This window comes from Xiphophorus maculatus, chromosome 21, assembly GCF_002775205.1.
Source record: "Xiphophorus maculatus strain JP 163 A chromosome 21, X_maculatus-5.0-male, whole genome shotgun sequence".
Lineage (NCBI taxonomy): Eukaryota > Metazoa > Chordata > Actinopteri > Cyprinodontiformes > Poeciliidae > Xiphophorus > Xiphophorus maculatus.
Genome location: NC_036463.1, coordinates 1,314,811 through 1,341,826, shown reverse-complemented (window position 1 = coordinate 1,341,826; position 27,016 = coordinate 1,314,811). Strand labels below are relative to the sequence as shown.

The window sequence follows — 27,016 nt, the reverse complement described above, 5'->3', positions numbered from 1 at the left end:
AAAATAATCATTTTAATCATCAATACAAAGTACAGTAGGACAAATTGTGACTCGCGTATTTCACTGTTCCTCTGACTGTGACGCTGCGGCCTGACTCCGCTCTCTAGTGTCTTTTTCTTCTGATGCAGGTGGTGCAGGTGTGTTTTTTTTTCACAAAGTTCTGATCTCAGAACTAAAACACTCCTTGAGACAGAGACGGACAAAATTCCAGCAAATCACTGAGAGAAGCTTGTGAAAGGAAACCCTGAACATTGTACAGTTTAAAAAGCTATTTTAACAAATTCTAAGGAACTGTATGTAAACTTATACATTTGAGGAAAGTAAAGACAAAAATGTTGCTCTCAAATGGGAGAGAGAATTTGGGATTTTAGCTCTGCCTATTCTGATATTTAGAAAACAAAAAATAATTTTGCTCATCCTAACTGACCTGAAAGAGAGGCAGTTCATTCTAATTAACTGTCACAGTGAGACAAAAAAGTTGTGTGTCTTTTTAAACAGTGGATGGAAATATCCTGGTCCAGCTGTTTGACAGATGGACTGCCTTTCCTCCATGAGCATCTGCTCAGAACACACACACAGCATTTCTCCACAGCAGCTCTGACACAATGCTGTGTTCAAAGAAAGCAGACTCAGTCTGATTCATATCCTGCTAAGCAAGTTTTGCTCTTTCTTCTGTGGTTCCTGAGTCAGAATGAAGGAAGCTGGGAGTGAAAGCCATCCGTAAAACACAGACAGGCGAAGAAAATGGGACAATGTCAAAAAGATAAGGAGCGTGGTGACTACACAGCAACTGAGTCACACAACGCTTGACTAAACCTTTTTGATGCTTGTTAAGAAGTGGAGCTGTCAGCATCTAGAGCAGCTCCACACTCTGTTGGTAAGACAGGAAAGAGAATGAGTTCAGCTGATGACAACCAAACTCCTCTGATGCCGCGCTGCAGTCTCTAATCATAGGTTCCTCTCAAAGCCTGTAAGATTTAATTAGTGTTGCACAAACACTTGACAGGGACTTGAAAAGCTGTGAATGTTGCTTTGACAAATAACATTTCTCAGACGTGTGTGTGTGTGAGACTGTATGTGAAAAACCTGCCTGAGTAAGCACCTGTTGCATAATTCAGACTGACAGAGGATTGGACTATAGCAGAGTGGAGGCAATTATTCTGTTAAAGCCTTTCAGTCACTGAAAAAAAAGGCCGGTTGGTCGGTTTGAGCAGCTGAGTGAACGTGATTCAGGGAGTATTAACATCAAGAGATTCTGCAGAAACATCCTCAGGTCTGTGCTGGTTGAAGGTGAGCTTCTACAGCACAACTAGACTTTTCACACTATCCTTCTGGATGTTAACTTAGTTCTTGGTAAGCTAGTAAATAAATAAATGGCATACTGTAATGTTGTGGTGACTATTTAGTTTCTAATATCCTAGTTTTGTGACAAAAATATATTTTTTCTTTTGCTGTTTTAGAAAGAGGAATCCATTTTTACAGTTTTTTATTTCAAGATCAAGATTAAAAACCATTCTAATTCAGGTTTTCAGGAGGTCTTATAATATCAAATCAAAGGAACTTTCACTTCCATTTCCTGTTTTGGATTATTTTAAAAACTTAAAAGTTATTAATCTTTTTTTTCTTTCAATCTGAATAAATACATACTACATTTTGTAATAAGATGCATATAACTCATTATGGTTAAAGCTGCAGTCTGTAACCTTTATAATTATTATTTTTTTACATATTTGTTGAAAATGTCACTATGTGGTGTGTGAAATAAATCAGGTTCATCCAGCTTTTCCTGGTGCTATCTAGAAACAACCAACCAGAGTCAGGAGGCGGGTCTTAAAGCTGGCAATCAGCCTCTGAGTGGCGCTGTTCATCCTTTCCCTCCCATACATGTTGCTTTGCTGCAACTAGCCCAGCCTGTCATGAGTACTGAGGCTAGTTAGCATGGCCACGCTTTTCCTGCAATTGTAAGTTGTTTCTCTACCATTATCACATTGAGCAGCAAGTACATAAGGTCGATTGACAGCACTAAGACCCTCCTCCTGGCTCTGATGGTTGTTTTTGATCAGGAGTAGTGCATTTCTCCAGATGGCAACGGCAGCACAGGGAGGAGGTGAAGTAGATCAATCTTTTCTCTTAATATACCGTCACGACATAACAATTTTAGCAATTATGTACATTTTTTAATAAAAGTTACATATTGCAGCTTTAAATTAATTGCTTAAGGAAGAAAGAACCCTTAAAAATTAATGACATACAAAGAAATCCTTAGAATCCATAACCCATGGTTTTATATACAGTACATACATAAGCTCTGCATCCTTCGAAGGATCGGGCTATGTAGACTGGGTCTTTCCAAGGCTGTGAATAAACTAAGTTCGGAAGAGAAAAGCTGTGAATTCGGACAGGTCTAGACTTCACCACCTGTCTTCGTCCCCACCTCAACGTAACTCACGTTGCCTAGCAACCGTGACAGCGTGAAGCAGAGAGCGGAGAAGAAAAAAAAACAATGGAGCTGAAGTTTGTTTTTCAGCCATGTATTATTCCTGATTTCTGTATTATTCTTCACCTTTTATAGTAAAGGCTGTTCCATAGTAAAAAAAGAAATCTTGTGGAAGTCAGCAGAAAAAGACAAAAAAATTATGTGAGTCTTGTTTTATTCTCAATGTCTTCCAATCAAAACCAAAATTAGAATGTAGTACAACCGTTGGTGTCTTCTCACCTCACCCTCTCCCCTTCACAATGAAAGTATACATTTGGATGTGAAATATATACACAGGAACCCCCTGCAGGTAGGGGGGTCCTGTCCCAAAAACAGGACAGGACCCCCTGTCCTACACATAATATGTGAAACAACATCACAAGTACATTAAAGAAAACACACACCAAGGAAAAACTGAACAGCAGCGACATACAAAACTATTGAAATACATAACGGTAACGACTAGGGAGTTTTATAAGTCGGCCACCACGGCTTCTTTTCACAGGAACAGGGGTTGAAATTGAAAGAGACTCTCCAGATCGACTGCTACCAAACTGTCCACCTGAGGGGGACAAACCAGCTGTAAGGGGAGGAACCAGAAGAGTGGGTAAAGAAACTGGGGGACGACCATGGCAAGGTGGGTGAGCCAACTCAACTGGGTCCCCTGGTAACACATAGAATAGAATAGAATAGAATAGAATAGAATAGAATAGAAGTACTTTATTCATCCCAGCAGGGAAATTACTTCGCAGTTACAGCATAGAGACAAAACAAGAGACAAGACACAATCACAACGTCCGGGTGTTTAGTCTGGAATTTGGCTGTGTCAGAGCTGATGACGTCACAGGCCACCGCTGCATCAGCTGATGGAGGAATGTAAACAGCGATCAAAATGGCGGACGTAAACTCCCTCGGTAAATAACACGGCCACATTCCCACAGTCAGAAGTTAAATGTCTGGGCTACAATCTGTTCCTTCACGTTAACATGGCCGGGATTACACCACCTCTCACTCACATAAGTGCAATCCCGCCGCCCCTCTTCTTCCGACTCTTGGAACAGTCCCTGTCCCCCGCACCAAGGAAAATCCAGGAACATCCACGCTGTAGTCCAGAATAAGCGAGTGTAGCCAGGTTTCCGTGAAGCAGAAGATACTGCACTCCCAGTACTCCTTCTGGGTCCTAACCAGCAGCGTGAGTTCATCTGTCCAATTTACCAAAGACCTCACGTTCCCCACAATAATCGCCGGTAACGCTGGCCTGCGCCGTCTCTTCTTCTACCTCCGTTTAACTCCAGACCCGCAGCTCCGTCGTCTCCTCCGTAACTCCTCCGGAACCACCGGCCCGTCTCCGGGCAGCAGCAGAGGCCCACACAGCACAATCAGCCGTTCACGCGAGCAAACAATGCCGCTACTCCGCTCGGCGAGGTTCTCCGCAACCAAGAGTATAAAAAGTAGCAGACGAACGCGGAGAACATCGACAGAACCACATCCAGCCATTGTGGAAAGCCCAACTGATGATCCATGGGTTCTTCAAGCACAGATCATTAATCGGTTACAGCAAATATACACAGACAAACACACACGACGGGAACTGCGTCTGCAGGCAGCCAGCTGCGCCGGCGCCATCTTGAAGAATGAGCTGGCTTCAAACGTTCCACTGAGATACTCTCCTAATTACCCCTCAACTCCACCAAAAAATTCTTAGGTCCCCTTTCCAAAACACAGAGTGGACCATCGTATGGAGGCAGTGTGATAAATACATGCATACAGACATTAAGTCCTTTGGCACAAACACTTGTGGAAGGCTGTGATGTGCTGCCAATGGGGCAAACGATCTAGATTCCCCATTTAGAACTGTTCTACTCCTCTGGGAATCAACTGCACCCGCTGGACCTGGAAGAAATTACCCTTGTTTTCCATCAAAGTTTTGCCCAGGACCAAATTTTTGTACTTTTTGTAGCCGAAAAGTTTTTGTTGGGTTTTGTTGCAGGCCCAACAAAACCCAACACAGGCAATCTATCCAGCTATTATCCACCAATGAGACCCGCAATGCAGCCTTCATTGTGCGGTGGAACCCTCACAAAGACCATTGGCCTGTGGATGGTAGGCAGCAGTATGGTGGAGTTTAACCCCAAGGCTCTCTGCCACTGCAGTCCACAACTCTGAAGTGAACTGGGGACCTCTGTCAGAGGTCAAGTCCAATGGCACACCAAACTGGGACACGCAGGAGGAGATAAATGCCTGAGCCACATCAACCAAAGTGGTTGATGACAGCGGAACAGAAACAGACAGCCGCCCATGTCCGTACATTTTTATGGAGTCCCGGCCACACAAACTTTTCCCCTACCAGTTTAACAGAAGCTTAAACGCCCGGGTGTGAAAGGGAATGAACTACATCAAAAACCCGCCAACACCAAGTAGTAGTGACCAAACCCGAGGTTTGCCAGTCGAGAAATCGCAAAGAAGGGTTGCACCACAATCATGAAAGGAGACCTCCTCTAAATGCAAACTGGATTCAGCCACTTTAAAGGGCAGAATATCCTGGTCGGTCAGTTGGTCTGTGGCCATGGCGAGGTAGCCCACATCTAAATGCACAGAAGCAACCTTTGCTCTGGACAGACAGTCAGCCACCAGATTATTCTTGCCAGCCACATGCTGAATGTCAGTGGTGAACTCTGAAATGGCAGACAAATGGCAGACGTTGTTGCAGAGCCGAGCACGGTTCAGAAACTTTTGCCATAGCAAAAGTGAGAGGCTTGTGGTCAACAAAAGCAGTAAGGCCCCTGCCTTCCAACAGGAAATGGCGTGTTGCCAAAAAAGGGAGAGCAGTTCCCTATCAATGGTGCTTTTTTTTTCCAGCATCCCGGAGTTTCCTGCAACAAAAAGAAAGGCACCATCCACCCATTGCTCACAAACTGGCCCAACTGCATAATCACAGTCATCAGTTATTAGAGCCACAGGAGCCACTGGAAATAGATGGCCCAAAAGCGCAGCATTAGCCAAGGCCTTTTTGGCATCATCGAATGCCTGCACCCTCTCGGGGGTCCACTCTATCTGCTGGTCCCCCTTCTTGCCTCTAAGTGCTTCATACGAGGTGAGCTGCCCGTGGGATGAAACGGTTATAAAAGTTTACAATCCCCAAAAACTCCTGCAGGGGCTTCACTGAGGGAGGGTGGCGAAAAGCGGAAACTGCTTCAACCTTTGCAGGTAGGGGAACTGCCCCTTGCAGTTGCAGTTGCCCCTGCTGTTGAGTTCTTGTGTCCTAGGAACTCAACTGCAGGCAGTCCAAACTGACATTTAGCTGGGTTGATGATCAGGCCATGTTCACTGAATGAAACAGCTGACGAAGGTGCACCATGTGTTCTTCCGCAGAGGGACTAGCCACCAATATGTCATCCAAATAGACGAACAAAAATGGCCTACCCTGCAGGACTGAATCCATAAGCCTCTAGAAAGTCTGTGCTTTAAGACCGAAGGACATCTGTAAAACTCAAAGACCAAAAGGCATGATAACTGCGGTTTTGGGTACATTTAAGGGATGCACTGGAACCTGATGGTAACCTCACACCAAGTCCACCTTAGAGAAAACGATTGCTCCAGCCAGGCAGGCAGAAAGGTCCTGAATGTGAGAAATTGGGTACCTGTCATTACTGGTTGTGTTGTTAAGGCGCAGAAAATCCCCACAGGGTCGTCAACCCCCGTCTCTTTTGGGAACCATGTGCAACAGAGATGCCCATGGACTTTTGGAGCGTTGTACAATGCCAAGATGCTCCATGTTTGCAAACTCCTCTTTTGCTATCACTAACTTAGCAATGTCTAGGTGGCGCTCACCCAAAAACCAGTGGACTGGCTGTAGGTATACAATGTTCCACCCCATGCTTTGCCACGGTAGCAGAAAATGTGGGAACCATTAAAGATTGGGAACTCTGCTAACAGACCCTGATACTCATCACCTGTGGCAAGCATGTTGGCGAGGGGTCGATGGCCGGGACCGCCAAGTTTACAGGGGTATGTATCAAAAGACAAAGGATCTATTAAGCAGCTATTAGCAACATGTACTAATAACCTAAAAGCACACAAAAAAATCTGCACCCAAAATAGGTAAAAACACAGAAGCTATTACAAAGTCCCACTGAAACTGATGTCCGTTGAAAGACACAGTCACCAACCTCGATCCAAAAGTGCGATTCGGAGTGCCATTAGCCACGCACAGCGGCGGTCCGTTACTTTCGCACAAAACGTCCGCTGCTGAAACTGGCATGATGCTCCGCTGTGCACCAGTCACACCTGGTAGAAATGCATTTTTACTGTAGTGCCTGGAAGCGCTTGGTGGGTTCCTCAGCAAACCCATCAGACGGCGGGGGGAAACAGAGTCCAAAGCAGCAACTACATGGAAGTACTTGGTCTCATTTGTGGATAACCACAAATCTGGGATTCCACATGCTTTACCCATGGTACTGGATCATGCTGCCTGAACTCTGGAACTTGATAACAGCAGCAAAAGCAGAAGCGGCAGTTGGAGTAACGGCCGCCTGGAAAGAAACTGGGTCCCAAATCACAGCTGGCGGAGAAGCGGTGGCAGCATCTGGTGGGTTCTCATTAAAAAACATGTTCAGAAGTTCGCAGATGTTCAGGGTCACCAATGTGGAAGTCAGCAGAAAAAGACGAAAAAATAATTTGAGTCTTGTTTTATTCTCAATGTCTTCCAATCAAAACCAAAAATAGAATGTAGGACAACCGTTGGTGTCTTCCCACCTCACCTTCTCCCCTTCACAATTAGAGTATACATTCAGGTGTGAAATATAGACATTGTATCCACCACAATTTGTTAGTTTGGTTCTAAAATGTTCCAACATGTATTGCACATTTCTACCATGATAAATATAAGCAAATTATTTATTTTCCAAATCTCCGTCCAAATCTCGGGTAAGTGATTATAGTTAAATAATACTAGTGTGTTTGAGGGCTCAACATTGATCAATCAAACCGATTTGCTCAGGAATAAAGGAAATACGTTAGTAAACCAAACATTTTACAAGTAGATATTACCTGTCTGAATAATATCGGTGTTTAACTCATTGGGGAAAGCTAGTGGGAGTTTTTAAAACAATGTGCCAGGATTTAGGCGTTCTCCAGTATACCAGACCTGAAGAGCCCGCCCAGCTGGCAGCTGGCGTGGGGAGCTGGCTGTTAACGCAGCGGGAGCAGACATGTCTGAAAATGTCAGAGCAGGTTATGTTTTGGTGAACCGAGCAGATATTCGACACTTACACATTTACATTCTCGCCTAAAAACGTTACAAAATCAGGTTGTGTCATTTAAAGTGTAATATAACAAAAATAATTTGCCGCTCTTCACCGCCATTGTCGCTCTGCCTGAATGCCTGGTTGGGACTCGCAATGAATTATGGGATATGGTGGGCCGTGAAGGATACACCGGACCCATCCTTCAAATCTGGGGAAAGGAGGACGCATTTGGCGGCGGCATGTGAAGGAGTCTGATTTTGGACTGGCCTTGTTGCCACGCCATGACGTAATCAGCCTACAAATCCATCCTTCAAAGGATGCAGACCCTGAATTCGGACACAGCTATAGAGTTGAAACATGATTTTTAAAAACTCATAAAATCAACCCGAGCAAAGTAAATTATTATTATTATTAAGATCTATGAGGATTTCTATGGCATCAGATTTGTGATCTAGTTTGTCCTGTTTATGATCTGTCGTCCACCTCTTCAGCTTTCATTTCTTCCCCAGGAGTCTACGCCTTTGGCCTCTTCACGGTTGACATCTTCGTCAATGCAGGGCAGGTAGTGACAGGAAACTTGGCGCCGTACTTCCTGACGGTGTGCAAGCCAAACTACACAGCACTTGGGTGTCAACAGGCGCTGCGCTACATCAGCCACCAAGAGGCCTGCACAGGGAATCAAGACGATGTCCTGAGGGCCCGCAAGACCTTTCCCTCAAAGGAGGCTGCTCTCAGCATTTACGCCGCTCTCTATCTGGCTGTGAGTTTATCTTTCTGATCTGTGGACCAGATTAATCTTACAAGCACTCCGATCAGTTTAGCTGTGTATCTACACTGTTTTCTGAAGGCTGCTGGTTCAGTTTTTCTTTCTGTTAGTTGTATTTTTGATTGCTCTTTGAAGGGCCCTCCAGTCATGTATGCATGGCTTTGGACTGCCAGTTACTCCCTGCATGGAGTGGAGAGCAGATTGCCTTTGTTATCTAGGTCATTTAACAAAGAAGGCCATGGTGTGTGTGTGTGTGTGTGTGTGTGTGTGTGTGTGTGTGTGTGTGTCTGTGTGTGTGTGTGTGTGTGTGTGTGTGTGTGTGTGTGTGTATAAAGCTCATATATACTGTATATATAATGTCTGACTATTGAACCATAACAAATTAAAGGGAAGCAATGCATGGGATAACTTAAAATGGGATTAATTTAACAAAAATCATAACTGGTTGGAAAGGAGAGGAGAGGGAGAAGGAAGAGAGTGGCAGAGAGACAGAAAGAATGGGCTGCGTTAGTAAGAAGGAATGGTGCATCTTAAGCTGGATCTGATGTCATTCTGGAGACACTGGTCAGCTGCCTCGACTTCCAATCAGCACCAATTAGAAGCTCTAAAACAGGGATGTTAAAGACCCAGAGGAAAGGCCTTGGTGTGCGGTGTGCCTTATATATGAAAAAAGTTTTAAAATAGGCCATTCATTGAAGGTGTGCCTTATAATGCAGTGTGCCTTATAGTGCGGAAAATACGGTACATTTTGACGAGTCAAAATTCCTCTCAAGATATCTCAAATTACGACACTGGATCCGTCATTTGACGGGACACACCCGTAACTATAATTTATAACCGAATGCAACAACTTTGAAAAGCTAAAATTGCTATTGTCAAAGCATTTTCAACATGAAAGTTGTGCATTTTCAAACATCTTTTTTCCATTCTTTTTCTATTTTTTCATTGTTTTATTAAACTTTCAAATTGCCACGCAAGTCAGAGACGTTTTGATTATACAGAATACATATTCAAGATATCAGTAATGTCATTCTGACTATTCAGAATGTTAATTTAAGATATCTTAAATAGAAAAGCTGTGTAATTCAAGATATCTCTAATTCATTTAGAGATATCTTAAAACAGTTGTGTCCAAACTGTTTTTTAGTGAGGGTGAAATACAGAAAAATAAACAAAGGGCCCGGCCACACAGTAGAGGTGACATATTGACACATGAATACTGTGTGTATTTCTAACTCACCTATAATGTGAAGAACATTGCACTCAGTGGGAGCAGTGATGCTGTCCTTTGGATTGAAGGATGACTGACATGTCAGGAGAAAGTTTGGTGGTTGAGACAAGAAGGACTATTGGTCATTCTGGTTCTCAGTCTGCTTTTGTTCTGATTCAACAGAGAAAATGTTTGTACACATATGTATGTTCAGCCGAACAGACTCATCATTCTTTTTGCGTGGCGTCTCAGAGGAAACTTGGCAAACTCTGATAGAATTCAGGGAGGGAGAGAAGCTGATGTTGACTCTTCAGAGAATCATCACATTGCATTTCAATCAGTTTTAACAGCAGACTCTCTTCCACTTCTTCTGCATCCACCAGGAAGGGGGTCGAGAACAGCTTGATATGTTTTTCAATGACAGAAAAATCTTGGAAATGTTGGTTGAATTCTGTCACGAGAGATGCAATCACAGACACATATTTTTCCTTTTTAGCAGAAAGGTCAGCCTTTGGAAAAGCAGACTTGATTTCAGACAGCGCAGGGAAGTGTGCAGCATTAAAGCCTCGTAGTTGTGTCTCAATGCTCAGGCGGAGCTTTACGCAGAAGGCTTTCATGTGCGCATACAAGTGTGACACCAGCTGTTCTTTGCCTTATAGGTTCTTCTTCAGTGTATTTAGATGATGTGTAAGATCAACTAAAAATGCAAGGTCTGCCAGCCACAGAGGGTCACTTAGTTCATGAAGAGGTCAGCCCTTCTCTTTTAAAATCTGGTCGATTTCTGATCTCTGCGAATAAAACCGCTGCAGCACAGAGCCGCAGCTGAGCCAGCGCACATCAGAGTGGTAGAGTACATCCCCGTATTCAGCGTCCACGTCAGATAGGAAAGCCTGAAATTCTCTGTGGTACAGTTCTCTAGCTCGAATTATGTTGACAGTTTTTGTAACAGTGTTCATCACTTCCCCCAGCTGGATAGTCTTGGCACACAGCGCTTCTTGGTGGATTATACAGTGCATCCTAACAGCCTCACCTCCACTCTTTTACCTTGACGCACACCAATGATGCCATTCCTTTGCACTCGCCCGTCATGGCCGAAGCTCCATCCGTTGTTACTTTACAGAGCTTGTCCCATTTAAGGCCCATCTTTTCAACTGCCTCTGACACAACTTCAAAAGTATCTTTTCCCGTCATTGTGCCTTTTAGGCTCATCGTATCCAGCAGCTCCTCCGTACAGCAAAAATTATGATCTACTCCCCGCAAAAAAAATTAACAGTTGTGCGGTGTCTGTGGCATCTGTGCTCTCATTGCATGCTATTGAGTAAAATTCAAAAGCACAAGCTTTGTCTCTTAGCTGAACTTTCAAGTTAGCTGACAAGTCCTCAATTCTCTGCACCACTGTATTTCTGGATAAAATCACATTGGTGAAATCAGGCACTTTTTCTGGGCACATTATTTCTGTGACTTTGATGAGGCACTGCTTTATGAAATCACCGTCTGAAAACGGTGCTGGGCAATAAGTTTAGCAACTTCATAACTTGCTGTTGTGGCGTTTTCCTGTATTTTGTTAGCACGAGAAACAAAACTGCTGTTGAGCTTGCAGGCTAGCTGCCATTTGCTTGACTTTCTATTTTCGTTCGGCACCAGTGTATGATGTAGGTCTGATGTTTGGTCTCATAATGCCAATGGACTATACTCAAAAAAACATTATACTCTTTCATTACAGCAACATCTTTATTGCAAATCACACAGACACACTTTCCTTTGATTTCTTTGAAAAAATACTAATTTTCCCACCATATTTGAAATCTCCTACACACACTTGCTATTTTGCGTTTCTTTGGTGCTGCCATTTCTGGTGACTCACGGTAAAAGTTTTTCTTCGCTTAATTTTGTTTCTGTGGCTGATTCCATCTAGTGTTGAAACTGAGAAGCGCAACAGAGTTGAGTTCAAGCTTCTTGTGCGGGCCATATTCAATTATATTTCCAGAATTAGCTGCGGGCCAATAAAAACTGGCCCGTGGGCCGTAGTTTGGACACCCCTGTCTTAAAAGGAATTTTGACTAGTCAAAATTACAATTCAAGATATCTTTAATTTAGTTTTGTCTCGTCGTTATTTGCTTTTATGATATCTATAATTTAGTTTTCACTAGTCAAAACTACATATCTCCTATCCAAAAATAAATTTAAGATATCTTGATTTATGTTGTCATTCGAGATATCTTTGGTTAGAATTATGACTAATCAAAACTAAAATCGAGATATCTTGAATTTACTTTATGACTAGTCATTATTTAATTGTAAATATCTGAAATGTGCATTTCAAATAGTCAGTAATTCATTGTAGATATCTTGAATTGAAGACCGTTACTGTGGTCTGAAAAAGAACCTCCAGAACGTATTGAATGCCAGTTTGGCGCACTCATCCAATCTGTGTGCTCTCCACCAGTATCTTTATGTGTCAACACAAAATCAGCCAACACTGCAGCTTCTGATACAGTTTTTACCTTCTGTTCAGTAATGTACACTGCAATGCATTATTGAGAAACAGAGTTCTTAAATTGTCCCAGAGCCATTAAATTACAGAGGTCACCAAGTGTTTTAACCTCAGACGGAGTGCACCATCAATTGAAATGAATCTCCAAATCCTTTGCAAACTCTACATAAGTTTTGTAACCTTTTTTCCAGTTCCTAAACTTCTGTCTGTATGGTTCATGGACTAATTCATATGCTTTAAGTATTGCAGCTTTAACCTTAGCATAATCTTGGCCATCATTTAGGCTCAACATAGAGAAAGCTTCTTAAGCATGACCAATCAAAACACACTGAAGCAAAACTATGTGGTCTGAATCAGATCAGTCTCTTGTCTCTGCAACCCTTTCAAACAAAGTGAAAAAAATTTCAACATCCTTTTCACTTAACTTAGGCACCAAACGCAAGTCACTTAAAATATCAGAGGCTTTACATTTTGAGTCCATAACACAAGATTCCACAGACAATTTGCCTTCTTTCATCAGATTTCATTTCTCACTTTCTACATTTATTCTTGCTAATTCAGTTTCCCGTCTTATCTTTTCCATAGTAAGAATCTTATCCAAATCTGCTTGCTGTCATAAATTCTCCAAAGCCAACTCCTTTTCCTTCTCCAATTGCATTCTTTATCTTAATATCTCTTTTCTTTGTTCAAAATCCAAAAGTTTAGGCTTTACAACCTGAGAACCCAAATCTTCAGGTCTTGAAGGCAAAGACAAAACACCCATTTCAATTATGTTTTCCCTTAAAATTGCTTTATCATTTTCTTTCAACCGTTTGTCACCAACACTTATTTTATAGTGCTCAGCAATTTTTACTAATTGTTCTCTTGAACACTGCTGCAGAAATTCTGCTGATGGAGATTTGTTAAAGTCTTCAACAGACATGTCTAAATTCTTAATCACAAAACAGTGTTTCAAAATTTAAAGTAAATTGCTGACAATCTGTGCAACACCAAACAACCAACCTGAACTGCCCCTCTAACTGCCTATCAGAAACTAACTAGCTCAAACCTAGACTTCAGAGATCAGGGACAGTGGGTACTTATGCACTAAATACCAGTAGACTAGAAAAGGCAACCCCCCCTACATTGAGGTTCCTGCTCAGACTGCTCTACCACCAGACCAGGCAGTGAGGTACAAGGTCAGATCACAGATTACCGTGACATGAGTTTTAGTGTACTGTGATACGTGCTTTAATTTCTCAATTAGTTAATATAGATGGATGCTGAAGCAGTAAAAATATTTTCAGTCACTTTCCTGTTCATTTCCTGCAGCAGCAGTGATAAGGATGTGTGTGTCATCAATACACTCTGTCATATTTGGCAGGTCTGGGAAATGACAACTTAAAAGGTGACTGACCCCAGTCTGAGATGTTCCACAATGTCTGCTATAATTGAATCTTATTTCAAACAGGCCTATGTAACTTCAGAGGATTTAACATCACCCAGCAAAGTGGAATCCTGTGTAAGTCTAATCTATCTAATAGATTTGTGTCTCAGTAAAACGTGTCATGAGTGGAAAGAGGCATCAGTGCAGTGGCTTCTCAGTCATCAACACAGTGCTGCCTTTCTGCATCGCCAACATCATCCAGGAAGCAACTAACTGCACACAAATGTAGAACAGTAACTGGATATGACCTGCAAACATTGCTGATGTAAATCTAGTTTAGGTCAGGAAATCCTTCTGGAGTATGGTACACTTAAGAATCTTTCTGCTGGGATAGACAGTGGTGAGAAAAAGTGTTAGTCCCTGAATCCAGTTGAGATGCAGTGGCATCACCTCCAAATGGTGGTCCATACTTAAAAAGCCTCAAACATGGCTTTATGGCTACAATTTTGCAAAGATGAGTGGATCAATGATTCTCTGTAGTGATGTAGGCTCATTGCAACTCATGGCAAATGCTTGATTACAGACTTTACCTCTAAAGGTTGCCCAACCAGTTAGGAGTGTTGGGAGACAACCTGTGTAGTGTTTACCTTTATCTATCACTTGTGTTTTCTTTGTGAAACATTTACTTCTAATATTGAACATTATCTAACATTAATATCTAACATTGAAAAGATAATAAATCCCACCCATCACGGTTTAAGTGTAGAAATCCAGTTAGGACTGCTTGCTTCAGGTGGGTGGGGTTCTGTAGAATCTCAGACCTTCTTAAAGAAAACCAAGCAGGATGTCTTCACAGAAGCTGTTGGTTTTATATTTGAAGTTTGATTGCATGCATATACCTAGCTGACTTAAACAGATTGTTCACAAAAATTGCTGTGTGGAGTAGGCCCTTCTACTCCCTGTGTGTATTTACATCTCTTCAGAGACCTTTAAACTTTAGAGTGATGTTTCAAAGAATGCTTTCTATTAATTCATTCTAGGACATTCTATGTCCTTTTATGAAAAACATAAAACATTTAATTCCTAAGAAAAGAAGAATATTATGTCAAGCCAACAAACAAATATTTTTAACACAAAAACAATATTTCATGACATACACAACCATAGAGATAACTGCTGATCGACAGTTAATCTTCAAGAGGTAATGGCTAAAGAAGCTGGCTGTTCAGAGTGCAGTGGCCAAAAGAAACAACCCAAGATCTAACAAGCTGTGGCTCATAGTACAGCTGGAGAACTGATAGCTTGATTCAAGGAACTACATAGTTCTGGGGCTGAACTGGACTCAATGTTTCCAGACTCATCAAAGGAGCCTATACAGGGTCATGTCCAAATTTCAGACCTCATAGACCGAGAAGAGGAGTTCAGAAAGTCATGACAAGCTCTGTAGATTGTGTTAATGCCACTGATGCCGGGATCTAAGAAGCAGTGGACAAAGCCAGAAGGCCACAGAAACCCACAAAGAAGCTCTTGTGACCCTTAAAGTGCATGAACTGATTAAGGAGCTTTGGAAGACATCTAGGAGGCTGCGGACACCCATGAAGAAGAACCAACTAATGGAGTTTGAAGGTCTGCTGAATGGTTGTCGACCTTTATCTATCACTTGTGGTAGATAATGACGCAATGACGAATCTGTCATTGTGGCTTTTTAGGTTCAATATATACTTTACCTATGCACTACTGTTACAAAACCAGCGTAGCTGTAAAGTCACAGCAATAACTCATTAAAGCTTTTGAATTTCATGCTCCACTGTGCAGACACCTCAACATGCTGGATACTTGAAGTGGTTGAAAGTGCTGGTTATTGGTTCTTTTCATTTATTCATTTAGCTTGTTGTTCACCAATTGTAGAAGCTCATGCTCACAGGCTGAGAGCAAGCAACCTTCTAGCCTAATAGCCATGTTATAGAGGCTGCAGCCTCAGGTTTCTCCTGATCCCTCTAGGTGAGGATGCTTTTAATCTACTTCATATATATATATATATATATATATATATATATATATATATATATATATATATATATATATATATATATATATATATACATATTTATTTATTTATTAATGCTGTATATGCCGGCATTAATGTGCTATATACATTACCCTTACATATTTCAGAACAGATTTGGCTTTGTGCTTTTTTGATCTGTATGCATCCCACTAAATGATTCTAAGTAGTAAGCAGATATGACAATGTATAATTCTTCTGCATCTACTGAAGCTTGTAGTACTTCATCAAGAGGTTTACAGTTGCAACACGTTAAAGGGAGCATTATGTAAAACAATAGCTTCAGAGCTCCAACAGTGTATGAATGTCCTATCAAATAACATATGTTAAATAATATCTGCACACATTGTTTATCTGTTTTACATCTCTTAATTTGTAGTTATGGTTAGTATCATTAAGGTGTGGCAGACTGAACTCGCCTCTGACTAAGACTACGTTACCAGGTTGTCAGTCAAAACCTTGAAAGATTTGTTCCTTTTTGTGCTGGTAGTAAGCATAGTGATGTAATTATCTATTATTTATGTTTTCATTCAGGCATTTTGAAAAAAAAAACTTACTAATCTGTATGCTTTTGAAAAATATGGAAGAGTTTAAAGAGGAGATATGAAGTGGGTCACTAGATTGCTTTAGGAAACATGGACTGTTACCATGACAGCTGCGTTCTAGATTACGATTTGTTTGGAATGTATTCAGTAATAATGCAAATATCAATATAACCTATGATTGGTGTATATACAGTAATATTGAATAAATGTTACTATTACTGAAAAGTAATTTAAGCAACATGGTTCACTATACAACACATTATATAGATTAATTCCACTCAGACTGATGAGCCTGTATCTAATAATTATGCAGATTTTCTGCTTGCAACTGATGAAACCACGTCTGTCTGCCTGTATGGATCAATTTGAATGAAAATAGCGGGATGAAGGGGTTAGGAAAGAGAAAATAGAGACGATTTAAGTGGGCCTTGACGGAAATGTTGTGCTCAAATCAAGAATTATAAACTATGTCCTTAGAGGCTATCTGCTGCTTCAATACTAGAGATTAGTAATTAGAGCCAAAAACACGCCATATGTGTCTCCCTGCCTCACTTTCTCTCTGGAGTTCACCCTACTGGCACTAAATCAAGGCCAAACTTGTTATTAACATGCATGTGTGCCATAGTTTCACAGTTTTGTTCAAGAAAAGCTCTAATGATGAATCTGCCTCAGTGATGACAGAGGGCTTTGAGACCTGGAAGTGTGTAAAATCGCTGCTGCATCTAACAACTGCACAGATTCATAACTTAACATGTTCTAAGTATGATTCAGCTGTAATGTATCCACCATGTTGTATGGTTTCTGTTTCTTTTTAAGTTGGTCTGGATTTTTTATGTTTTCTTCTCCTTTGTGTGAGTTTTTATTAGATTCTTTAGAATGTTGCCTCCTTTGTTTACCGTAACTTTTCTTCTTGAATTTATCTCCTAATCTCAGTTTTGCAGATTTCAGCTCTTCTTTCACCTTTTAATTTTAAGTTCTTTATCAGCTTTATCTCTACTTCTGGTCTGGTGATAGGTCTTAACAGTTTCCTGGTGAGAGTGAGGGACGGGGCTTTGCCACAGCCAACTCTACTAGCTGCAACAAACTACTCCTATTAACATTTCACATATAACAGTCATGTTTATGGATCCCTCCAAAAATCCTCAACCGTATCCATGTCACTAACACAGCAATCCAAGACCTACATTTCCACCTGACCAGTAGCACCTTGAGCTCACACAGCCACAACGTCACAGCAGCCCGTCCCTCTAACTGCCTAACCAGAATCTAATTTTACTCCTCCGAGCCTCCGGATGTTGAATTGGTGGTTTTGATGCACTATAACAGCAGAGATAATAAACAGAATCAACTGAATAGGGCAGTCATCTCACCCAGTCATGTGTTTCTCCTGGTAGATGTATGTGACCTGCACGGTCCAGGCCAAGGGGACGCGCCTGGCCAAGCCCGTCATGTCTCTGGGGTTCATGTGTCTCGCCTTCCTCACTGGTCTGAACCGTGTGGCAGAATACCGCAACCACTGGTCGGATGTCATCGCAGGTTTTATCATTGGCATGGCCATCGCCACCTTCCTGGTGAGAATCACACATTTTTGTCACTATGGAAACATTTCTGTTTAGGAGAAGTAAAGTCCTGTCCTGGCAGCATTTGAACAGTTTAACCTTCACGCTGTTGTTTTAGAAATATGACACAGAACAGTAATTCATTGTTCCAGGATACAGAACCACTAAGACATTCTGTTGAGTTCCTGTCTTCCCAGCAGAAAAGAAACTGTCCTCATCATCCTGACAGTAGGTGGGGGAGGGAAGACCATCCATCGCCTCCACACAACACCAGAACTAGCGATGTGTTTCTTAATATTATTATTAGAAGACCAGAATACGAGTTGTGAGGAGATGGGACTGTGGTTCAGCTTTGTCATTATTCATATTCTAATCATCATAGATCAGTATTTCTCAGTTCTGGTCCTCATAGACTCCCGACCTGCCGGTTTTTGGTGTTTCTTTTCTGACTTGAGTTGAGTAACAGGCTTCTGCAGCTCTGGATGGCTGCAGAGGAGGTCATGCAATCATTTGAAGTAGCTGATCTGGAACAGAGACACATCTCAGACATGCAGGACAGCAGTTCCTGTCACAGCCAGTTAGTCAAGTTAACCAAAATATACTGCTCAAAAAAATAAAGGGAACACTTTAAGTGTTAAAAACCTGTTTAAGTGTTCCCTTTATTTTTTTGAGCAGTGTACTTTAATATTTGTAGTGCTGTGAAAAAGGACTCCCCCTGTCATTGATATATGTTAAAAAGGATTTTATTGGGGGGATTATTCATAATTCTTAATAATATCTTTGATAGCTTTATCTTTAATATCAGACAAAATTACTCTGAATAAATACAAAAAAAGTAAACATAAATACTTTAATGATCACAAAAGAAAATTAAATGTTGTTGCATCTCATGATCCAGTTTTCTTCAGAGAGCTGATGTTGAGATGGCTGTGGGCAGGAAGGGTTTCTGGTAGCAGTCTGTATTACAGCAACTCTGAAAAAGCCCTGACTGAAGATACTGTTTTTCTATGACATATGTCACCCATAGAACAGAACCTTTCCTGCTACTCTGTGCTGTAGCTAAGTGAAACCTCTGAATCAGCAGCTTCAAGGTGTCTGCATCTACTCAACCAAGTGGAAATTGACACTCATAGACACTTTTTCCATAACCCTGGAGGAGCTCCACTCCTCACAGCAGTGGCACCATGAGGACGCAGCAGCTCAGAGCGCCCTTTGCTTTTCTGCTGTGTGTTTCTGGTAACCATTGTACCATCGTTGTTTCTGTAGGTGGTGTGTGTCGTTCATAACTTCAAAGGCAAGCTGCTGCTGAATGAGGACTCTCCTGCTGAGCCGCAGCCCAACGCGGCCATGCTAAACATGGGTCACCTGGACAGTCCTCTGGAGAAGTACATCGCTTCCCAGGTTGGTGAGCACTTCACACGTCAGGTTTGGCATCCTATAAGGAGATCTGGTAGCAGATCTAGACTCTTTTTTTATTTAAATGTTTAAATTAATTAGCGAAACATGAAGCACATGTGAGTACAATTTGCGGAGATTATTTGTCATTTCGGGAACATGTGGATTTTTCTCTTTGTGATGCCTCAAATGCATGTTGCTACTGCAGGAGACAGATGATGAAGATGAGGAATCTTGCTATATTAAGGAGTGCCTCCATGTTTTCCTGCGCTGGCTCCAGGGCCTCAGCTGGTTTCAGCACCTCAGAAATAAAAGGCAAAACAACTTTGATTTGGTTTGGAAGTTGATCTCTAGACAAATCTGCTTCCTCCTCTTTTCTACTGTCTGTGTTTGCTTCTGCTGCTTGGTTACCCCCATTAACCAGCCACCAGAGGTTAGTTTACCTTTAGTGGTTGGTTGATCAACCACTAAAGATAAACCAACTTTAAATCCTTTCCATCTCACTGAAGCATTGAACTTTGATCTGTATTGAACTCTTCTACTCTAAAGTAACCAAGTTTCTGTAGCCATATTCTGTAGCCATCTTGCTTGAAACCGCCATTGGAACAGCTTATGATAACATTTTCAATGTGAATATTCAGTGAGAAATCACAGTCCTCTCACTAAATCAATGACAAATGATTTTGTCATTTTCCAATTCAGTTTATAATTCTGGTTTTACAGAGTTTTGATGCAGGCTACATGGAGCATCCACTTTAAGCTGCCATCTTGATTCTCTGTTCCATACCGAAAAGTCATATTTTAATATTTTAATGATCGGCCTTGTGATTCATGCTGCCCCTGCTTCCACACAGTTCTTATATAACTTTCTGACCACCAACAGGTGGCATGATTAATGCAGTGAATCCTATTAAAAACATGCAACTGGAGAAGAAAACATGTGTCTTTGCTTCCAGCCCGCCTGTGGCTTAGTTTTGGTCGTGTTAAGTGGGAGTCGTTCTGTTCTCAACTTGTTATAAATTCTCAAAGACAGTTAAATTTTTACATTTTTTACCTGATTCACAATCATTTAGGCAACAAATTTCAGATTTTTACTTGTTAAAATTGTAGAGTTTCGAGCTGACTGAGTTGGACTGAAAATGTGACATCAGAAGATTGCAAGTCATTGATTGGATAAGGGGAGGAGTCACTGGTTGCTTCACTTCTCCACTGGCATCCTTTTTCGCCTCTCTTCTTTTTTAGAAAAATCTACAAACTGAGCAGACTAGCACAGCTTGGTTGTGTTGTATTTGATCAGACTCTGGTTTACTATGTGATTCCAGCTGAAAAAAAGGTTGTTACAAATAGTTTGGAAATCAAATTTTTGCACCCCTAGAGATGACTTTAAAAGCAACTCTCATACAGAAAAATCTAGAAATCCAGAGAACCTACTGAATATGAAAGCAGGAAGTCCTAGAAGATGACTTGTCCAGGAAACAATGTCAAGCAAAACTACAAGTGACCTCCTGTACCTTTTTTTTAACAGACCTCTTTTCTTTGGTTACATGTTAAGGAAATAGATAAATCTGACCTAATGTGAAACACTGAGTCAATCAAGAACAAATCAAAATGCATTTTGATTATTATTTTATTAAGAAATTAAGCAAAGAAAATGAGCAATGACTCCCCTGGCTACTCCAGGAAAGTAGGAAAAGATCCTACTTGCGATGTAGGAAAGTACATTGCTTTTAATATTCAAGAAAACATACACCAACCCTAGGATACACCAGCCCTCTGACAAAGAGGGCTGGTGTATCCCACCAGATTCAGTTTAATTCACAGCTCTGGTATTTGCACCTACAGACTGTGACCCTGGACGGTTCAAACCCAGTTCAGAAATACCATTTATTATGTGTTTCCAGCGAGCTGCCTCCAACATGAAGGGTGCTTCATAGATAAAATTGATTGATTGCTTGATTGATTTAAATAAAACAAAGTTTTGCCATAACATATATGCTGTATTTACAGCGGTTAACCAACCTGTTGGACCCTAAGGGGGTATAAATAAATTTCTGCCTGACAAAAACACACAAAAGTAAATCACTTACAGCCTCAGAGCTATTAGATTTAAGAAGAAACTTTTGGTACCTCTGTAAAGGTAAGATGTCATAGAATGGTTTTCTGGTGTCAGCACCATTGTAGCTTTGACCCTGCCTGAAATATTAGGGACAAAATACAAAATATTTTGCATTTTTTGAACCTCGCCAAAATTTTCTTTGAAATAAACATTGCAAAACACTACCAAAATATTATTTATAGCACAAAAAAGTAGTACAGACTTTTAAATCTAAATGTTGTGTAAAAGTATACCAAATTTGGACTCAATCAGATGAATCATATTCATTTTAGAATGGTATTAGTGAGAAATTTCTTAGGCGGAGAGGCCATTTTGGCACATTTATCCAAAAATGTGCCAAATGTGCCAAATGTGTTTATTACATCAATACTGGGGGTTTGTTAAAATTAAATAGCTTATTGCCATCTAATGACACTTTCTACATATAATATAACCATTGGTCATGACATTTACCCCATTTATATGCAAAATGTACCATCGTGTACAGTATAATATGTATAATAATGATGAACTAAAAGCTCTTTCTTTGACTCCAAATAGAAAACTTTTATTGAAACAAGGTAAAACAGTCAAAAATACTTTTTGAAGTAATTTCCAAGAACAAATAAACAATTTTGCAATTTTTTTGGCATAATGGACATCTTACCTCAAAGAAGATGAAGAATCATGAGATGTGGGGGGGGAGGTTCAGCTCCATCTGAGCTTGATGGTTCAGCTTCCACTTGACTATAAATAAAAATAAAGTATTTGAAGAATTAGAGGTTTATTACAAAGTAAACATGAAATCCTTACTAGTAAAATAAAACATATTTTAGTAAAACATAAATAAACAAATAACCACATGGTTTTACTTCCTGCCGTTATTACAAGCATATAATCAAATAAATAAATAAATAAATAAATAGAACCAAAACATCAAATATTTGTTGTGAAATTGCGGGTGGAAACTTACAGATCACCGAGATCAAGTCTGTCAGCTGTCTGTCAGCTGTGTCCGGCTCTCAGGGGGTCTCTCCTCTCCGGCTCTCTCCTCTCCGGCTTTCTCCTCTTCCTCCTCCTCCGAATCCCACTAGCTATAAGAATAGTTTTCCAGCTCCACATCGCTCCGAAATATTTCTTACAGCGCCTCCACATCTGACATCTTCCTCTGCGCCATTGCAGTTGAGCTAATTTTTGCTAGAGTTAGCTCCGCTCGTAGCAAATCGAAAAACCGTTGTTCTTTCGCAGAACGCACAAGTGAAATGATAATTCTTGCTGTACACACCTTATTTGAATGCTTCGAACTACGCCCATCGACACCTATCCCGAAAAGAACCATTCACTGAGCGCATTTGAATAGCGCACGCAGTACGCACAGAGAGCGCATAGATTACGCACGCGTTTAGGTCGTGTTCCGGAAAATACGTCATGATTTTGCATAGCCGACATTTTGTGCCAAGCTCTGAGAGTCTTTCCACTGTCTCGTGAAGACACAAAATGGTCGTGATGATCAGCGGATCCGGTGTTTTCCGGGCAGTTGCGTCATCGCCCGAAGACCTTTAAATCTCATCAGCGGTTTTTAAATAGCTCTAAAATCTTAACATTTTGGGCAAAACCTTTATGCGGAATAGTTTTTGAAAGATTAAAGCCTCTTTTAGCGGATAATAATTAAAAAAAAAAATTAAAGGCACGTAAAGCCCTTGTTTACAGAGCGAGCCGAGGTCAGGTGACAGCTGGACCCACCGGTGGGTCCGTCGGGTTTAACTGCCCTATATAAGGTCTATAAGTCAGAAGAAAGGTAAAAAGTCGGTAACAAGTTGTTTATAAACCAAATTTTTCAAAAAAAGATATTTCTTCAATGCAAAGTTGAATCAGATGAAGGAACTAAGCGTCAGGAACCGTTCTCATTTTACTTTGACACACTGCTACTAGTGCAGTGTTTTGAATATCATAAGATTCACTTCATTTTATTTTCATAAAAATCTGAGTAGTCCTACGTGTGTTTTCCCTTGAGTTCCACACCAAACATGAAGAGAAAATGTCCCATAGTGAGCACCTGCTGGGGTTTAGATGTAAATGCATCTGTAAGCATCCAGAAACTCAGCAGGCCTAGATTAAAGAACAGGGTTAATGAGATGCTTCATTCTACATGAATAGAGGAAGAACATCTTTCAAAAACATCAGTGTTTCCTGTAAAAATTAACATAGGTCTAGAATCAGAGGCAGATTCATCCAATCTGAGCACAGTATGATAAAAACAAACACAAGAGTCCACATTTACCGTCAGACTAAACCTTATTCATTATTCCACCTCTTTGGTCTGTGGCCCAGTGGGACTTTTCCGGATTTAGAAAATATATTTCTAAATGATTTAAAAGTAAAATAATTTCACAAGCTATTTATCACTTGTAGTGATAGAAAGCTGCATAATCACTTGCAGAAAGCTGCCACAGCATCAGATTTGACCTGTGATCTAACTAAACTCAGATCACTTAAAAGCTATGTTCAGCTTTTCATCTCTAGCTAATCTACTATTTATTTATGTCCACTAAACACTGTTTGAAACATTAGTTTTCATCTTAGAATATATACACAGTTCCAATTCACAGATTATCTAAATATAAACGCCTTATAATGTTGCAGTGGAAACAAGGTGCAAGAACTATATGTTACTATATAGAGTAATATTAAATATTAAACCACAAATATCAAAAAGAAAATTTTTAAGCTATTAACTTTAGCAATATCTGTGGCTTTTGGGCATGTTGGATAATGGATAATTACAACTGTCAGGTTAGACTTTGCTCTCTTGGTTAGTTTTTCTACTGTTTCTTTGAATCTTAGTCATCTATTCATCATCTTTAAATATCTAGATGCATTTAGAGGATCTCTGGATTTACAGTGGACTTTTCTCATCTTGTTTTTTACTCCAAAGGAAAATTAAACTGCAACATGTATCAAATATACAGCATATATCTGATGACTGTTTTCCTACAGAGTGTGTGCTCAGTGGCCTGACAAAGAGCAGAACATTTCATGCTTACCTCGGCTATGAGAGGCTTGGAGGAAAATTGCATGATCTAAAAATAGCAGAGCCTAAAGATGACTGAGAGCTAAACAGGCCACAGTGAACAAAATGCCACGGCACGAGGAACCCTTAAGTCATCCAGTATGAACAAGTTAAACCAGGGAACTCAAATATAAATACTGAAGGTCATGAATTCACTTTTCAAGCAGTCAGAGGTCCATTTATTATGAACGGTCAACCCACAAATTTCTTTCTACACAAAACAATAAACATATGGAAATAAAATATAATTTTAAACTACTCATAAATTTACATACTTAATCAAGAAACTCCTGCAAAAAATAAAAACAAGTGTGACGAGGGGTTTAAAAAACATTCTATATAAAAATGGCAAAATAAAAGGGCAAAAAAAAGGAGGTGGGCCATGGAATGCAATTCTAGGATGTCATGATTGGTGAGTGATGGTTGTACCCAAATGCAGAACAGCAGGGGGGTGGAGTATGTGAAGACATTAATTGAACATAAAGAACAAAACTTACAAATATCCCAGGGAGCCAGGGCAGAACACAAACCATAACCAGCAAGGAGACATGAGGAAAACACGATGTCAAGTGGGGAAGGCATGCTGTTGGCTGGCATCCACAAGGCGACCAATCCAGGAGCACTGCTTATTTTTTTTGCTCTACTAAAAAGAGTGGAGCAAAGAAAGACTGACACCCATTACAAGAGAACTTTTAAAGGGTGTGAGGAACACACTCAGTGCCTCACTGCTGTCATTTTCCCCACTAAGCCAGAGAATTGCTTTTTGCTGCTCTGAGTTCTTAAGAAAAGCTACTGAATGTTGCCTGTGCTTGTGTGCAGAACATCCATCCATCCATCCATAACAGTTGTTCAGATTATTCAGCCGTCTTAGGCTGTCTGAATGTGTTCTGGAAGGGTTGCCAAGTAGGGCTTCTGTTGTGCTGCTGAGGGCCTTTAATCTGCAACAATGGTGTTACCTTAAGGGGATTGTTTGAGAGGAGTGGCCTCTCAGTGGTTGTTCCTGGATTTCTCCTATGTACACAAAGTGGTTTAAAAATGTCCTTGGTTCCAGGGGACCTTGGGCCTGAGGTCCATGACCAGGTTGATAGCTGCTGCTGCTTATCAGACATTCAGGGTTATGATATTAAGAGGAAGAGCATGGCGGAACTGTCAGCCAATCACCAGACAATGAGATGCATCTGCTGGAAGTGGCTGCTGAAGAAACCAAGTACACCCTACGGACGGGTGAGGGTTAATTTGGAATCCTGGCAGAGGAACCTTTTCTTTACATCGTCATCTCACTCCCCCAGGAGGATTTCTGTCCTGAACGCGTCCTGGAGCTACAGAGAGAAATATATGTAAGTTCAAGAACTTCAGGAGAAATTCTTTACTTTCCTGGAGGAGATTGAGGATGTAGTTTCAGAATGAGCCCTATTCAAGACCTCCACCGAAGGTCATTTTGGTTCTGCCACATTTACAGCCCTTGTTGGACACCACTGTTGAAGGAAGCTGAAGAAGGCCTCCAGGGATTGGTTGCTCCCAGGGACTTTGAACAGGAGACAGATACCGAGTGGTCAGAAGAACAATGACTTTGTGGTGGGCTAAACCTCAGGACAGGGAGGAATTTTGAGGCTATAGTGAAAAAGTTTTATTTGGCCAATCTGTTTGACAACTTAGAGTAGGTGGGCCTCATTCCAGGCTGTGCTTGCTTTGAGGGGTTGAGTTGAGACTATTGTCAGGTTGTAGAGGAAGTACTGAAAGACTTCTCAATCTGGACATCATGTCCTTGTTCAAGCAGACCACCACACCTTTCTCATAAAGCTTTCTGCGGTTGAATCTGCTGAACCTTGTTGGATGTTTGTTGTAAGTAGCTAGGAATCATCTTGCTTACTTAGGTCAGGTGTCATTCTTTCAGGAGCCCAGTTCACAACAAATGCCATCTCAAAGAGTTTTCATTTACTGGTAATATTGGAAATTCTCTCTCAGGGCCTGCACATTTCCTGTCTCTTTACTCAGGCCCCACAGCCAAAAACTACGTTGGAGATGGTTAAACTCTTTTCTGCTGCATGTCTGGCATGTCTTCAGATTGAAGTGTTTCTGTGCAAGGACGTTGCTATCTTCAAATAAATTTCTCGAGTTTGGAACCTGGTGTGCCGTGGAAAGAATTTCCTATTAAAGCTTTTTGAATAAAAATCTATTTTATCAACTTTGAATTTTTCCCTCTTATTGCTGTTTGACATTGCATTCCTTCTTCCTCTGTATGTCTAAGTTCGGTGCTGTTGAGAACAGACTTCATAGACTGAAAACTGAGTTTTCCTTCAAACTCTGATTTAAAGTGTAACTCTTTCTTTCAAATATTGATTTTGCTCTTCTACCTGTTTTCTAGAATCACATCGCCTTCGCTGAGGTCACATGATGTGGAATCAGCTGTATGGCAGACCCATTGGACGTCCACACTCTTTACCGTCCAGTCTTATTAACCGGAGTGCAGCAGTAAACCATATGTGCGTGTGTGGGTGGGGGTGTACATGTGTGTGTGTGTGTGTGTGTGTGTGTGTGTGTGTGTGTGTGTGTGTGTGTGTGTGTGTGTGTGTGTGTGTGTGTGTGTGTGTGTGTGTGTGTGTGTGTGTGTGTGTGTGTGTGTGTTTGTCTGTGTGTTGTTGATCTATGTTGTCTCTATCAGGCTCCTATTGTCATCCACAGTTTACTGAACTCAAAAGGGGCAAAAAAAAGTTGAGTCAGTAACTCAG

At 40.9% G+C, this 27,016-nt stretch overlaps 1 protein-coding gene across 2 annotated transcripts in view; it reads left to right on the top strand.

Moving 5' to 3' along the window:
• plppr5 (phospholipid phosphatase related 5) overlaps positions 1-26,826 on the top strand; it is a 65,408-nt gene extending 38,582 nt beyond the window's left edge. The window contains exons 6-9 of one of the 2 annotated variants that reach the window (XM_023325915.1): positions 8,232-8,482; positions 17,563-17,739; positions 18,994-19,128; positions 26,653-26,826. In XM_023325915.1, coding sequence (XP_023181683.1) covers positions 8,232-8,482; positions 17,563-17,739; positions 18,994-19,128; positions 26,653-26,682 — 593 coding nt within the window. In that variant the 3' untranslated portion in view covers positions 26,683-26,826. Of the gene's footprint in view, positions 1-8,231; positions 8,483-17,562; positions 17,740-18,993; positions 19,129-19,330 lie in introns of both variants that reach the window. The other variant, XM_023325914.1, reaches the window with a different exon arrangement.
• Positions 26,827-27,016: the final 190 nt, after the last annotated feature.